The 17,288-nt window shown below is 37.3% G+C and overlaps 1 protein-coding gene across 6 annotated transcripts in view; it reads right to left on the reverse strand.

Annotated features, from left to right (window-relative positions):
• Nucleotides 1-17,288, reverse strand: part of DGKH (diacylglycerol kinase eta) — a 173,618-nt gene that overhangs the window by 82,501 nt on the left and 73,829 nt on the right. For 5 of the 6 annotated variants that reach the window (XM_084530251.1, XM_084530250.1, XM_084530252.1 and 2 more), the window contains 2 exons: nt 2,792-2,902; nt 994-1,074 (listed from right to left, as the gene is read on the reverse strand). In XM_084530251.1, the coding sequence (XP_084386377.1) occupies nt 994-1,074; nt 2,792-2,902 (192 nt within the window). Of the gene's footprint in view, nt 1-993; nt 1,075-2,791; nt 2,903-17,288 lie in introns of those variants that run through there. The other variant, XM_084530255.1, reaches the window with a different exon arrangement.

Raw genomic sequence — 17,288 nt, forward strand, 5'->3', positions numbered from 1 at the left:
CCTCAGCCCATGATCTTTGTATGCCTCATTATTCCTCAGCTAGCCTGATGCCCACACGACAGCTTTAATTCTGGCTAGGAGACAGACACAAGCAGAGCTCTCCAGCAATAGAAAGGATCTTTTCCAAAGGCAAGCTAGTACATCACACAGTTACCCCTCATCAGAGGCCTTCAGTCAAATTAGTCTTTCTAATCTCATTAGTAGTCACTAAAGAAACTGTTATTGACATAACACGCCTGCCCGTCCAGGCCAATGCAAGCACATATTTGATGTGCTCTGACAGCTTGGGTAGCTGCCTGGGAAGTACCAGGATAAGGGAGACCTGACAAAGCTTCTGGGAGGCTTGCATTGGGCTATCTGGGAGATGAACAGTAATTATCACTTAGTTCCAGCAAAGCAATTGAACAATAGATAGCAAGACCTGTGTGTAAAACATGCTTGTGAACTTAGAAAAACAGGGATTTATGAAGACCCTTATTTCTTATACCACTATCAGAATCAAGGTACTATTGTGAAGACAGTTCTTCATGTGAACTTAGGAACTACTAATGTGAGGATATGATCAGTAGTGGAAAAACCATAAAATACACTTCAATATGACAGAAAACCAAGAATATCATTATAGGAAATTAGAACAGTAACACAATTACATTTGAATCAATTCAGCATGTCAGTTCAGAGACAAACTACAACATAAAACCAAGCTGAAAGCAGTAATACCAAAGCTTGCTAAATTTTTAATGCCTCGTATAAGCATCTTTTGAAGTAAATGTTACCTAACCTTCTAAATTCTGCTCAAAAATATAAAAATAAAAATCAGAGACAAAATTACCAGTAACTGATGTGATATTGCTGTGATATATTAGGCAATTTTCAAATAGAGGACATTTTATTTCCAAAGAGAAAAAATGAGACGCTCTTCAGAGGATTCTTGATTTTCTTAGTAACAGTCTCCCTACAGCTTTTAAGACCAGTATTATAATGGTTCCATACCGTGAAGCTGTTGTTGACATTTTTTGTGCTTGATTCAGCTACGCTGGCATCTGACAGGTCAACTTCATCAAATATTAGAGACTGTGAATGGAAAAGAACACAAAAACATTAAATATAGTCTGAGTCTGCTCTCAAGTATGCTCACATTTGGTGCTTTCATTTCCTCCTGTCCATTCCAATTGGAAAATAAAAACAGAAAAAAAGAGAGGGTGAAAAAATAGAAAACACTGATGAGATGATAGAACTTCCACCACTAAACGTAGTCTTATTTGCTATCTAATCAGATGAGAGTGTAAAACATACTGCTTTAAAATCTTTTAAGATTTTTTTTTTTTTTTTTTTTTTTTTTTAATAGATGCAGCTTTGGGATGTCTACTGTGTACCATAAAGGTGGTATCAGAGAACAGAGATTCACACACAATAACAAAGAAGTGTATTAATCAGCTTTAGGATGGAATTCTAAATGCATGAAAGGGAATCTATTATATGCTATTGGTAAGAAGAGAAAATGGAGCTTAAGAGACTGAAGAGATTCATCTTTCCACTCCTTTGTTTGATGTTCCCATAAGAGAAATATGTATCTTCATTAAACACCCCAGCTTCTGGCAAAGGATTTCAGTCCTGTTGAACTCACAATGGGTCACAAAGCAAAAGAAAGACCACCAAAAACATCTCGCTCCATTGTAGCCATACCTTGCTCTTTCTCCTCTATGCCATGGGAAGGAGAAATTAAAAAAAAAACAGTGTGCTGTATACCCCAGCACACAATCAATGTTTGGGGAGCCTCAGAAAGGATTCAGTGCTGCAGAGTATTTGTGCAACTACCCACTCACTACTCCTTCTTTCCTCATCTTTATGACAGAGATAACGTTGCCATTCTCACAGCTCTTATCTGTCATGTTTATTAAGACTTCGTAAAAACTTCTCAGGGTAGCAACACGCGTAGAAAAGTGTGATAACAGAGGTACTTCAGTGCTGGGCTCCCTGGAGAGACGTCTTCCTTGATTCATCACAGCCGTACAACTACGTACCATGCAATTACAGTCACATAGTCATAGAATGAAAGGTTTCTGTGCCGCAGTAATAGCTTTATGAAGAAGACCAGGCTAGAGAAAATGATGGGTACCTCAAGCACCTCACCTACAGCTCCCATCAGTAGCCACAACCCTACAAGATATAGAAAAGTAATGCCCATCACTATGAAACAGCACAGTCCAAGCCGCCTCAACAACCCTAAATGCTCTCTGCTCTGGTCTTGAGGGGGAGGGAGGAAATGCCTTTCAGAAAGGAAAGAAGTATTCCCCTCTGCCCACCCCCAAATTTCCCACTAAAAGTTTCAATTGATGGGAAACAGCCTTTCCCCATACAAATCAGTTTTGGCAGAAAATCATCCCATCTTGATTTCGTGTAACCATTTCCATCCCTTTAAGAGCAATATGGGCATGGGATTAGAAGAGCTTTAATGGAATTCAGTTTGTGAGATAGCTTCTGAGCATTGTCCAATGACCCAACACCCCCCCCCCCCCAAAAAAAAAAAAACAACTCTTTAAAATGAACTTATTATTTGTTTGAATAGTCCAAGAGGTTAAGAGAACTGAGATAAACTTGACTTAAAAATATAAAAATCAAAAGATAACATGAATCTTCCTTAGTTAAAGTTAATTTAGCATGCTACATCTTATATGCTGCAATTTTTAGTGAAACGATCACTAATAAATCATTAAATTATCATGATTACAATTATAAATCTAAGCAAAACTGAAGATCGTGGCATTAGATGTTAATATCATAGAATTACCTTTGAATCCTTAGCATAGTAAAGGGTACGACCTCGAAGCTTGAAATAACGCTTTTTCCACCTCTGAAAAGAACTGGTTTGCTTCAGTAGTAGTCCTTCTTTTATACTTGTCTGAAAAATATTAAAATACAGTAGACAACGTAAATACATATCTAAATAGCTAAGTGTATAGATCACATTTATTGGTTTTTATTATTATTTATGTTACATTTCATCTATTGTATAAATTTCTATTAAGTTGAGACTAATTCTCTGGGCAACCAGACTCTACATAGCTATTTTTTTTACCAATGCCAATGCTGGCAAAATGCTAATTTTTCATATAAAACAAAAAGGCAGTCACGAGGTTGTGAAGATTACCACAACGTAATTCAAGTGTTTGGATAGCTACGAAACCACAAAGATTAAAGCAAGCAACAGCTTCTGGTGGCACAATGCAAAGAAAAACTGATAAAAAAACAATCTACACGAGGTCATTTCCAGTTCCAGAACCTGATTACACTGAGCAGAAAACCAATCTCCACATGGACCCTAATAGACTGAGGTACTTAAAGGTGTGTCTAATTCAAGCATGGGAATTATGCCTTTAAAGTAGATCCAGGATGATAGAAGTTTTGCCTGACTTTAAGTACCTCACTGAATCGAGGTCTTCAGCATGCACTCAGCTTACAAATAGGCATAATTATGTTACTGGAAGTGTGAGAACAGTAACTGCTTGAGATATTTTTGCCAGGCAAATATTTCTAGTCAAAAACCTATTTGCCGATCCAAAGCATTCTGCTGCAAACCAAATCCTGCCTACATACAGCCCGTTTTTTGAAATTCAAAAAACACGAATCAGTGTATTTTAAATGTGTACACTGCTTTTGCCAGCATGTGTGGGATTCATCAACCTGATTACATAAATTCTCCACTTAATCTGATGAATTGACACGACACAGCTTCCTAATTGCACGAATCTTGAAATCCATTTTCTTCAGCTTTGAAAAGCACAAATAATATGAGAAAAAGCAAGTGCACTTGGATATTATATTCCAATGTAGTCTCCAATGCATAATATTTCCAATTCGTACTACAACACGGGGATGCAAATCTTACAGTGCAATTTTTAGACAATGTGATATAAACATAATTTGTAGTTATTCTAGACCTTTTAAAGGCTTAATCAGACCTGACTCGAAGTTCATAAACATTTTCATCTGTTATCAGATGTACAATTGTCCTTAACTTCAATGCAAGTAATAAAAATACAGAAAAAGCAGAAAGCACTTTAATGTTCCTACCATTTCCTTTAAATGAGAGGCATTATTGCTATGAACATCGCACCCTTCATTTAGACATTCCTAACGTAATAAGCTCAGAATACAGCCCAACGATGACAAAGCAATTGAATTAATGCTCTCTAAAAAGCAACCTTCTCAGATGAAACACCGTGGATGAAAGTTTTGATTTATCTCCCTTTACTTCACATGACAGCAAGCCAGAACAACACGTTCGCTCAGCTGCCCTGTTCTAGCTGACGGGTAGCAATTCCCAGCTGAAAGGGAGTGGAGAGTATACACAACACACACAACTTCATGATTGCCTGCAATTTTCTGACCAGACCCTATGATAAGCTATTTTTACATGATATAAATAGATTTAATCAGCAATTCAGCCAGAAGCAAGTGCAAATGCATATTCAAAGCTATCTGTTATAGCCATGCAGCCCTTCTGGTTTGCATTGATTGCTCCTTGAGATTTCCAAAGTTATCGCACAGGATGGGAGTAGATAGCTTGTGTGTTCGTCAGGGTTTGAAAGAAATAAAACCATAGAAATACAGTTCCAAAGGAAACAGTACTCCACATGCACAGCAGGCATTGACTTAGTGGAAAAATTTCTCAAGTGGAAGGATATCCATGCCCATTGAAACACACTGCAGATACTAGGAGACTCAGAACATACACGTCACACTGAATTCCATTTCAGGAATTTTAAAAATCCAATGAAAGAATACAAAGCTCTCTAAAACCTGAGTAATTACTTGCTAAATATTAAAATAGTTATTCCGTGCCCTTTTTAAACCTACACAAGCCACTCGTCCTTATTTCTACGCACACCTTAGAACACTCCTATCCCTAAAATCAAACCAAGAACTTCAAAATTAAAAAATTTGCAAGTCAATCCCTTAAAATTAACTCCCTGCACTTAAATAACCATACAGGCTCTACAAAATGTGTTTTTGAATCAAAATGTTAGAAAAATACTAGATTCATAAACATCTCCCCAAGAAGTATAAGCACTTCGTGAAGCATAAATCTGAATTTCATGTTTTGCCACAAATATGTATTCTGAGCTAAGGTTTAAGCATGTCAAGCTGACAGTTCCAAAACTGCAGACACCAAACTTGAGCCCAGTATCTTTAATCAACTTTGTTTAGCCTTTAAAATGTGCAGAAGACACCCAGCTGCCAACTGAGTCATTAGCTAATCTGCTAATAACACTCTCCTGCATCTACACACAAGTCACAACACTTACAGGAATTTACAACTGGAAGGGACCTCCCAGGGTACTGAATTTGGGTCCCCATTATTACATACAGCCAGGTCTTGTGAAGTTTTTTCAAAAATATTCATCAGGATACAGCTACGCCTTAAAAAGCAATCAGTACCTTTCCTCTCTGCAATTAAGACAGTACTCCAAGATCTCACTCTTTGGAGAAACTTTCCTCTAATTAATCTCAGCTGGACATTAAATCTGAAGCATATGCAATAATCATTGCCAATTATATTAACTACTTTCCTACTGCATTTTAGAAGAAACAAAAAACACACATCTTACAATCCTATTTCACACATTTTCAGGACCACCTCTCATCTGCTTACAAAAATCTCCAACCTCCACATGCAGCCAGTTGTATAATTTAGTAATTATACAACCTCCCTCCAGATGTATGTGGCTATAATAAAAGCAAAGGTTTAATGGGTACAACAAAGATTTGCAATTAACATAAATAATATCACAATAAAGGTTTCCTTTAGTTATCAAAGAGCTTGACTGTGTTTTCAACGCAGGACCAAATTAATTGCTAACAATCTTTATTACTACATTAGCCATTAACAATTAGGAAAATGATTACAAGTACTGTGGTATTACAATCACCACACCACAGCACTCCACAGTCATATATTTTCCTAAAGACATGTAATTAAAAAAATCAGAGCCACATTTCATAAAATTAAAAAGTTGTAAATTTATGTTCAGTGATCCAAAAATTTTGAATTCAACTCTACACCCCTAAATCGGAATGACAAAAAGAAATGGGATTTGTGGGCATTTAAATCTTTACAAAATTAGAGGCATCTTCTTCTATATCAGCAGATTTTTAAATATTATGTATATAACATTTGTAATTTGAAAAACAATTGTTTTTGTTTCAACAAGAATTAACCACAGTACCTTACTTCTGACTCATTCCGTTTGTGAAGTCCCACATTTGTGCAAAAATCAAAATTTGTACCTCTGTTGCTCCAAGAAAAACCCAAAGAAGGGAAATTTTTCTGATCGTAGAAAAGAATATAGTAAACTACTGATATATGCTTTACTGGCAGCTGCAAATTGAACTAATGAATAATTAATAACAAAACTCTGCCTTCATTTTCAGGTATATAATTGCTTGTGCTGCTCAAAATGTGTCACAAGAGTGAAGAAAATGTCAGGAAATTTGTACAACTGATGAGAATGAAAATGAGAACAGGAAAGGCCATAAAACAGGCCAGGTCAAATGTAAGCAGGAAATTAAGAGGATAAAGAAGAATTTTAAGACCACCTTGCAACAGATGCTCACACTGAGACTAAAATGTTATTTAAATACTTTCAAAGATGAAAGACAGCCAAGCAGCTGCCAGGATCATTTTTCAGCAGAGGCATGAAAAGAGTACTAAAGGATGAGAAGATCACAGTGAAGAAGCTCAGCAAATTCTTGGCATCTGTCTTTACTGATGAAGATGATGAGATGGTTTCTCATACAACACGATCTTTGTAACATCAGAATAGCTACATCAACAAGAAGCACATATATGGGAAATATTAAACCAGTCAAATTGCTCAGTCATGTGGATCGGATGGCACTGACCCAAGAGTCCTGAAAAGCCTGAGAGAACCACTGGTACTAAATTTAAGATAGAAATTAAGATAGTAAATAGTAAGATAGTATATTGAGTATACAAAAGAATAAGATTGCTGAGCCCATAAAAAAAAAAAAAAAAAAAAAAAAAAGGCGGTGGGGTGAAATACTTTCAAAAGAAAATATTGCCTTACTACCTGCAGGTGGAGAGAAAGCATGTGGATAAATCAAGATCCAGTAGACTTGGATTTTCAGAAAACATTTGACAAGGCTTCCTACCAAGAAATTAACTTCCTACTGAAGAAATTAACTTAGAATGGAATTAGAAAAAACTGGGCTTTTTATGGACTGAAATTTGCTCAAAGGATAGGAAGCATGAGTATGACTTAGTAGTCACTCTGCTGAATGAAAAAGTCTTAACAGTAGGGTTCCCAAGGAATCAGGACTGGGACCAGGTATATTCAACTTCATTGACCCAAAGAAGGATCACGGAATAAAATCTTCAGATTTGCAGCAGATATTAAGGTATTTTTTTGAGTAGTCAAATTCCATGTCAGTGTTTATGTATTCAGGGTTCAATCAAGCCAGAAGAGACAACAAAATGTTGAGTGTCATCAAGAAAAGTACCACATCAAGACCAGCTTAGGAAAGATACAAAGCAGCACATCTTTACGTAGTAGGTAGTGACTTTGTGAAACGTCTGCCATGGAAGACTGTGGTGTCAGCAATTATAGAAAAAGAATCAGATAAATTAAAAAATGCTACCTTCACATACAGTCCCTTTAATACACCATGGGGAAGTACCAGAGGAATAGACCATGGAAGAGACAATCTTGTGTGCTGCTCCTAAGCAGCCTTTCCTATACCCCTGTTGATGGAATATGGTCTGACCTCATAGTAAAACATTTCTAAGGCTGGAATCTTCCTGCCACATTGAAAGCATCAATTTTGCTTTGAATTCTGATGTTAGCGCTTGTGAGTGTCTCTAAGCCCTCATTTACCAAAATAATTAATATTTTGATTGATGACAGACCAGACCACTAAAGGAGGGGGAAAAAAAGACAACATTTGATGTTTTTTATCATCCTCCTGTGATGTTTCCCACAAAGTACTGAAATAAAACGACCCCTCTTCCTTTTAATATTGTGGAGGCTTTGGTACATTTCCATAGTCTGCACAGGTAGGGCTGTAGGCAGACAGAATCTTCATTATGTTGCAAGGTAAAGTCTCACAGCTCCTATTAACTCAGAGCCCCTTAAGATATTCAATGTCTTCAGTAGATCAAAAATGACTTCTATTATTAACAAAATGTGACAATCAAACTCCCAATTTTGATTAAAATTATGACCTGTGTATTCCAAGCTTGTGGTTTTCTTGACAATCTCTGCACAGCAGCTTCCATTACTGCCACTTATGCTGACAGATATTTCATTATGTCAAAATAAAAATAGATTTTATCTACAGAGAATAAAAACTTCATCAGCTGCTCAGTGCAAGGTTACATTTTTATTGAGGATTCCTTATAAAAAAGAGGGCTGACATCTGAAAATTAAAACCAAACCAAGAGCTATGTTATACCTATGAATTGATGCAATTAAAAATGGCCAAAATAAAAATTAAATTGAAAAACAATGTAACCATGTTGACTACAAAACGTTGCTTTAATTTCAAGAATATCTTGATAAAAAGATGTACCATCAAGAGCTCATCACTCAGCGTAATCTGTGGAGAAATTTCATGGGGGTACCTAAAGCACCATGCTTGCCTGAACCAAGCTGCCCCAGACTGCTGCTGCTAAACCATCTTCCAAGTTACAAGCAAATGCTGTTATTGACAGACGAATCACAGAAAGTGACAAGTTGCATAATCTCAGTCTATTGTTGATGATGATAGTTATTCCAGCACAATTAAAGTAATAAGAAAAATAAGCAAAAAAAAAAAATAATAAATATATATATATATATATAAGAAGAAAAAAAAGAAAATGTTTTTCCAAAATCTCTGAGGGAAAGCCAGCCCCACTCCCCACCACACAACTAACCTATGATTAAGCATCACAATTTTTGTGTAATAACAAAATGGTATGTTTTGCCAACATAATTCCTATAGCCCATATTTCTGGGGTCATTTATGTGGATGAACTCTAGCCTAAGTGAAGCTGTAACACAAACAATAATAATAATAAACAATAACAAACAATAATAAAATAAATGCAATTAAACAGCTTATGCAGTCCCTCAACTTTGTTCTTTCCTCACATTCCACCGAGGACACAAATTTTGTCATTACTGTTAAACTAAAAAAAAATCTGACTTCCAGATTCCTCTACTTCGTATGTGCAGTAAAACGTGAAACAATCTGAAATTGTGGAGAAACGGCCATAATAAAAATATATTGGTAACAAGGTGAAGTTCAATTAGCAGGCTGATATAAAAATAGAGGTTATAGAATGCATCACAAATTAGTAGGATATTGCCACAATAGGGTGAAACTTCACACTGGGAATTAAAAACAAAACACAACTATCTTAGTTATAAACTTAATACCAGATTGAGAATCAGAGAATAAACTTTATTGGCAGTTCATGTATTTAAACTCCTAACTTCCATCCCTATACCACATGTTGATCTCAGTCTGTGTGCTCATTAATTACAGAATGAAACAGCTGTAATATACTGAAAAAGGATAAAGCACTTCATAGGACTGAGACTTGGTGCCAAAGATCTAAGGGTCTGGGCTTTATTTCACAACTTAGCTAACTTAGAGTAATATTTTACAGCTACTGTTTGGAGCTTCAATAGCCATTCCTTTTAAATTACACATGCCCTGGGCAGAAAGATTTAAAACAACCAAGTTTAACTGTTTTTGAGTCTGAAGAATATAAATGGCATGTATTTTAGAGAAATAAATAATAATTAAAAAAATAATGAAATAATACAAAACATAATAAAAAGTCAAAGCACTCAGCTGGCAAGATATTTTTCTTTACTGGAGTTATGTAGATCTCAACTTGGTCTTGGTCTTGGTCTCACCTAAATAGAAGTGGCATTCAACACATTAGCTAGTCTGTAAAGTCTATGTAGTATAGTTCCAAAATAAACCATTAGAAAGAAGATGGCATACATGGCAAAATGAATATACATATATATAAAATAAAAATATAAAATAATTACATTTCCACAGAGAAGAGCAAACTCTTTCCGTAGTTCTATCTAGTGTTAATATACAAATAACAGTTGATCAATTACTTGAGGAAATTACAAAAGCATCATATAACAAAAATATATTAAACACTGTTACAAACTTCAAGCGATCCTTTCTTGCAAACAAATTACAAGTTAAACTTGTCATAACAAACCTTCTGTGTTTTACTTATTGCAGTTTTAATTTTTTTCCCCTCGGAGAATGTTTAAACAAATTCCAGTGATGATGTCAGACTTCCTAGGAGCTATGCTCCATAGAAAAGAGCCTACGCAAAACAATTTAAAGCTTGTGACACCCTAGGGAAAGCTGGGGAACAACTCAGTTCTTTCTGGTGGGCATTTTCCACACCTATATCTGACTTTCACCAGTCAAGTCAGGAAAGAGAAAAAGTAAAGAAAAATTCACAGGGTCAGGAAGTTGTAAACATATAGTTTTGGAAAATCACAGGATTACATACATGTGTTCAAAAACATTAGGCTCTTGGAATCCTTATGATTATTCCCTGTACTGAAGAGATGAAAAATCTAAAAATATCATCCTGTGTTCACTCTTAAATGTTTTCTAAATTACTGGTTATTTTAGAAAGTGATCAGTCATTGCAGTTGATATCTTACTAAATACTCAAGTCTGTACAGACAAATAGCCAACAATTTGACAGATGCTGCAGCCCTGAGATCTACAGATTCCTGACAGGTTTATAATTATAAACCAAGAAGTCTGTTAACTGAATACCCAAGCATTCCTCATTTTTATGCAGTATTTCCTATTGCTCTGGATATAGAGATTATATGTTTTAATCTAATTCAGTGGTTGTACTGTGTTTCAAGTTTATATTGGCCTCAATTTTGTTTTACTGGATGGCACATAAAATCCTGGATACACATTAATCATGCTTTGAATTACATTTTCTAGTATTTTTCCATTAACAGTCTTAGCTTAATAATCTACTTCTAGAACAGTTAACTCAATAAAACCTTTAATTCCATAATAACTCACAAGCATGGACCTTTAAGCATGGACCTCTAAGCATGGAACTCTTGCTTAGCTACAGATCTCTTCAGGCATGGGGAGAAAAATAGTAATATATTATTGAGAAAGTCATCTTTAAGTAAATAGGTTTGGAATATAATTTTAGTGAGCACAGTGAAATCCATAGGTAAGGATCACCTCCCCAGATCTGCTGGAAATTCTCTTTGTAATGCAGCTGGGGAAGCTGCTGGCTTTCTTTGCTGCAAGGGCATGTTGCAGACTCACAGTCAGCTTGTTGCCCACCACAAACCCCATGGCCTGTCTTATGAAGCTGCTTTCCAACCTGACAGCCCCCAGCTTGTACCAGTGCATGGGTTTATTCCTCCCCAGGGGCACAACATGGCAATTACCTCTGCTGAGCTTCTTAAGGTTTCCATTGTCATGTTTTTCCAGTATATCCCTCTGAAGGGCAGCACAGCGAGCTGCTTATCATCTACTCCCTATTTTGTATGATCTGAAAACTTGCTGAGGGTAAACCCTATATTAACATTTCGGCTATTAATTAATACGTTATACAATACTGACCCCATTCACAACCCCTGGGGTATACCACTAGTGACTGATCTCCAGCTGGACTTTGTGCCACTGGTCACAACCCTTTGAGCCTGGCAGCTCGGCCAGCTTTCAGTACACCTCACCATCTATTCAACTAGCCTGTACTTCACAAGTTTGTTCATGAGAGTGTTTGGGGAGTCAGTGTCAAAGGTCTTACTAAATTCATGGTAAACACCATCCACTGCTCTCCCTTCCCCCACTGCGCTGGCTGTGTTGCTGTTGAATGCTACCAGGCTGGTTGGGGATGACTTCCCCTTCATAAAACCATGCTGACTACTCCCAATCACCTTCTCGTCCTTCGTGGTGTAATCCATCAGCTTCAGTGGGCTGGTGAACATCCATTTCATTCAAGTGTTCCTCAACTTGATCCTCCTCCACCTAAGGTAAGTTTTCATTGCTCCAGGCTTTTGCACTGGTCTCAGGGACCTAGGATTGCTGAAGGCTGATCTTATCAATGAAGACCAAGGTGAAGAAGTCATGGAGTACCTTGGCTTTCTCCTTGTCCTTTGTTGCCTACCTCAATCAGCAGCAGGCTCTATTCTTCCTTTTGCTGCCGTTGCGCTTGCAGGAGACCTTGTTGACCTTCACATCCCTTGCTAGATTCACCTTCAGTTCTAAAAGTGATTTATTTTTTTTTTTTTTTGTAGGAAAGAGACATCTTTTTTTGTAAGTTTGCTTTTCTTTTCATTCTTTACAAATGATATTGAGTTACCCCTAGCACAATTTCTCCCAATCAGGAATTTCTCACACAAAAGTCTAGCAGTCTAGACAATGTCTGGAGCCCAATTTGGCACCAAAAATCCCAGTTCCAGTTACTACATTTTACATAATGTGGACTTATTAAATTTAGTAGGTAAATATTTTATGGCTTGGTATATTTTGGAGGAAAATAAAGAACAGTCTGTGATGGAGTATAGAATGAATGCCAAATGGATTTGCAGTTTACTGTCCAGGCCACAGATAATCCTCTGGTAGGTAGCTTGTTCAATGTACTTCACCTCAAGGAGGTGTTATGCTGATGCATTCACTTGTTTGCACAGCTACATATAAATATTACATGTTTCCCTACTAAACCACAGTGTATTCAGGGAACAGATTACTGCTGCAAGAATGCTGGTGAATTCCCCCAAACTGCAAAGCACTTTGTAAAGAAGAGGGTCTGAGGTGTTTCTAGCTTTTTCTAGGGCTTCCCATGGTAAAATCGTATTTTACTTCACAGTCTTTAGCAGCAACCACAATAGAAGCAGATCTCTCATATTACACTCAGAGGAGGAAATTCTCTCTTTTGAGACCATGAGACTGGAAAGCAGAAGAATAACCTATATCGGATCCTCCCTTCCCCTCTGTTTACTGACAGGAAATACAGGCCTGTAATTACTTGTGAATTCACATTCCCTCTGTGCCTAGGCTCATTCATGTACATGCTATTTTCTCTCATTCAGAAAACACAGTAAAGCTGCTTCTCCCAAAACACACGTCTCTGGAAAGGGGCAGATCAACACTTCTCAGAGTTTTACACAGCACGGCTGGTGCTCATCTCTCCACCAAGGAATGCAGCCTCAGGCTCTGATGATGCATTCAAAACCTCGAGTTGTGAAACCCAACTCAAACCCCACTTCACTCCATGGGAAAATCAGGCGGTGAGGAGTCCTCTCAAGGCATATTCCTTGGCACATGAAGGAGCAGAAGGTGACAGGGAACAGTCGGTATGGATTTAACAAAGGCAAATCATGCCTGAACACTAGCAAATCTTTTTGGAGACCCTACATCATCAAATAACATAGCACTTCCCACTCCAATTGCTAATCAACCACTCTTATGCTAAAATACAACACATGGAGTAGTTACTCACTTTTCTTCTGTCACTGAGTTAAGCAGTTAAGTATGGACTTTGCCTTTTCAATTTTAAACAGCTGGATGGTAATTTTTTTCCATTTAATTCAAATTGCTATTAAAAAAATAAAATAGCCCTAGTATAAAAGCAAGAAACTACAAACAGGGAAATAAATGTGCTAGAATAAAGCAATGTGAAACTTTAACTTGAATATGTGGTGCTGGGTTGTCGTTGTTGCTGGGTTGGCTTTTTGTTTTATTTTTTTTCCCCATGATTGAGGAAAGTACTTTTCATATAAATAAGTTCTCAGTTTTATAAAACCTGTCACTTTACATATCCACTGTGTAAGAGGATTTAGCACCTTGAAGGTAAGAGCATTTATATGTTTTACAGTGTGCTTGTTTTCAACTGTTACACAAAAGCTGCTTTTCAGGTGAGCTAAAAAAAGGCAAATTCTATTTCAGCTTTAATAAAATCTCAAACATATTCTTAAATCTTAGTTTAACAATGTATCTTCTATATCCACTAACAAAATCAGAGGCTCATAAAAGACCTAAAAGGGGCATACAAAAGATCTTTTAGTCCACACTGTCCTCCAAGGTATACAGATTTGCAAAAATTGTATCTATCATTGTATTCAGGGGTCTCATTTTCTCACTTTAAATTTTTTCCTGTCCCTCTTATTGGTAAAATGGCCACTATCATCCAACATCTGCAGCAGAAGACAGCAACACATGAACAACAGAGGCATTGTATCTCATAACCCTGCATTTACTGCTTCTGTAGAGTTAATCTTCACATGTCCAGCTCCCAGCTGCAGAATCCCTAGACAGAACTATGGGGGTCTACAAGCTGGCTTTTCACATGACCTGACAATCACTACAAAAATATACCACCCTCCTTTCCCTTCTATTAAAACGAGCTCCACATTTGCCTTTGTCAGCCATACTTAGACTATTCCCATAAGACATTTATCTAAAATATTCTTAAAGCCCCCAGTTACAGAGATCTTCTACCACTTGTTTCCCCTGGTTTAAACCTCCCTTTTTACACTTTAAGCCCCCACAGTGCTGTTGCAGGACAATGATATAGACATAAAATGTCAATAAATTAACTACAAACTCAAAGGTCATACCTAATTCATAAAGGTCACTCCTATTTCATAGCACTTTGTAAGAAGAACAGAGAGAACAACAATCTTTTGATAAGGCAATTGCAACTACTCTTCACTTGGCATGTCCTGATTACCTTTGTTCAAATCACAAACTTTTCAACAAGAGAAAATATCACACACATGCAGTTATTACACGAGTCACAAGGTTGCTATGCTTTCTTGACCAACCTTATGAATTTAGATACAGCAGAATTTTTAACAAACAATCAAACCCTGACCAGAGATGGAGAACTGCAAATGTTTTTCCACTCAGGATACAGGTTATGAAAGTCTTACATCCTGCTGTAAGATTAGGTTTAGCATACTGCCCTCGAGGTAGATATGATTATGCTGTATGAAACCTCTCAATGAAGCGTTGTCTTCAAGAGCATTTATGAGCAAGAAGCTCTGCTATCCTCTGGGATGCGGATCGAGTGTCCTATTTATTTCACTGGCCTTTCACATGAAAGTGGAAAGCATGGAAAATATTTTTTAAAAATAGATGTGGTTAATCAGATTTCCTCTTATGTTTCCTGATCACGTTTCCCTGGTATCTATTCTCTTCCATTTAAAATGCTTGTTTTCTCATAATTGCTTACTTGTATTTAATATAGGTACTGTAAACCTTTGAGATTCAACCAATTTCTAAGCAATTAAGTACTTGAGGAATGTCTGCGGCCTATCTTTTCCCTGTAATGACAATCTGAGGAGTTTGCTGGACAAACCTTACAAAATCATGCCCGTGCCACCTGGTTCTCCCCCGTGTGGTGACACAGAAGGGTACAGGCAGCCACCCTTGGGGCACTGCGCAGCATTACAGGTTAAGCAGCCATCAATATTCAGTATTTCTGAGCTGAGACGGTGTATTATGAGCTTCATTGGCTGAGAACCAGGCGTGCATGTTTCAGGACCAGTAATTCAGAGCAAAAAGGCAGGGCAAGTTCTTCTTTGCAGTGAAATCACTGAACCCACCAAAACTTCCAAGCCCGAGCAACCCATTTTCTTTGCACACTTGTGCTGGAGGCTGAGTTATGTCAGAACGTTCTCCATGCACAAAGTCATAGAAAACAAGCTGAAAAAAAATATTAAAAATGTATTAAACAGATCTAAGGTGTATGATGAAAATTTTAAATCTGCAGGGTGATCTTCAATCTCCTTTCAGCTAGCTAGGCTTCAAAGAAAAGCTTTATTAGTACGTTAGGCTATTTTAATTGCAAGAAAAGTAATTCTAGCTATTCTACACATTGGGAATACTTTAAGAAAATATGATTAGTCCAAAATCTCATTTGCACAAAGATACTGTTTATTAATTGGTTCCAGACAGTAGTTAAAGGTGCTGAAGGCACCTGGATGAGAGAAAGGCTTTAATAAAGCAAAAGCTCCTACACCAAGAGTACTTTTCGAGTCACCTACACATAACGCTCTTCTTTCAGCCAGATTACTCATATGGCCATATACTAGCAAGAAGTCTGGCAATAAAAGTCATTAATACTACTTTTTCTTTTCTTCTTTTTTATTATTTTTTTTTATTTCTTCTCTTTTTTGTTTTTAATTTTACACCAGAGATCCTCCTCAGACAGTTAAACCACGTTCGCACTTTGCATCTTGCTACTGTAGCCCTGCTGATTCAACAGTGGAAACAGAAGAAAAACTACACTTGTCTTTTTATACATATGATACACTGGCTTCATTCATCTGGGCTGAAATTGCCATCACTAGCAATTCTAAAGACACAGCAGTTAGCACCCCAAAAAAAGGATGTTTCCTACAAGCTACGACAAGCTCAAAATCAGTTGTGCTGATTTAAAAGCGGTTCCATCGATTTATCCCATCAGCTGCAGAGGCCCTAACCATTTTTCTCTAATACCACAGCTCCTAGCCAATTTTTCAGGTTGCTAACTGAAAGGTGATCAATCAGCCAAGCTGGTTAATGACAGCCAGAGATTTCAAGGGAGCATTTGACCAAGCTTCACTGAGCAGCAGCCTCTAAGTGCGCTCATTTGTTCTAAAGTTGTGCAGAGTGCTAGAGGACTATGCATCTAATGAGTCTGTAGTTGCTGCTTTCAAAGTATCGGCACAACTTCAAATTAGTTTTCCATGCACAAATATGAGCATACAGCAAATGCATTAGGTGTTTTAACTACAAAACAGAAATTACATCTCACCGGAGTTTCCTCTCTGAACTACGGATCAGAATTGCAGAGCCTTCAAAGGCTTTCACTTGTATGTCAAAATGCAGCACCCTTACCCTCAGAAGAGGCAGGAGCTGTACAAAAGACTGGGCTTATATTTTCTTTCATTAACTGGAGTGGTAAACGGCCGATGGATGAATGTGCTGTCAACATAGTGCCATGGGTGCAGTCACAAACAATGTCCTTAAGCCCCGTTATGCTCCACTGGCAGTCACAGTTTAATTTATATACCTGTTAGTTAATGAAGGTCTTAAAACTCACAAGAGAAGCCCACAGGGGAAAAAATGCGGACGGGCACTGACAAGCTAATACATGATGAGAATGGCAGGAAGCCTTGAGGTAGGTTGGTTATTGAGATCTAATGGGCTCCTCCATCCTCCCTGTGACCACCTCATCCATCTGGAGCACAGCACCAAGCCCCAGA

Source organism: Aythya ferina (assembly GCF_964211825.1).
Source record: "Aythya ferina genome assembly, chromosome: 1".
Classification (NCBI taxonomy): Eukaryota; Metazoa; Chordata; class Aves; order Anseriformes; family Anatidae; genus Aythya; species Aythya ferina.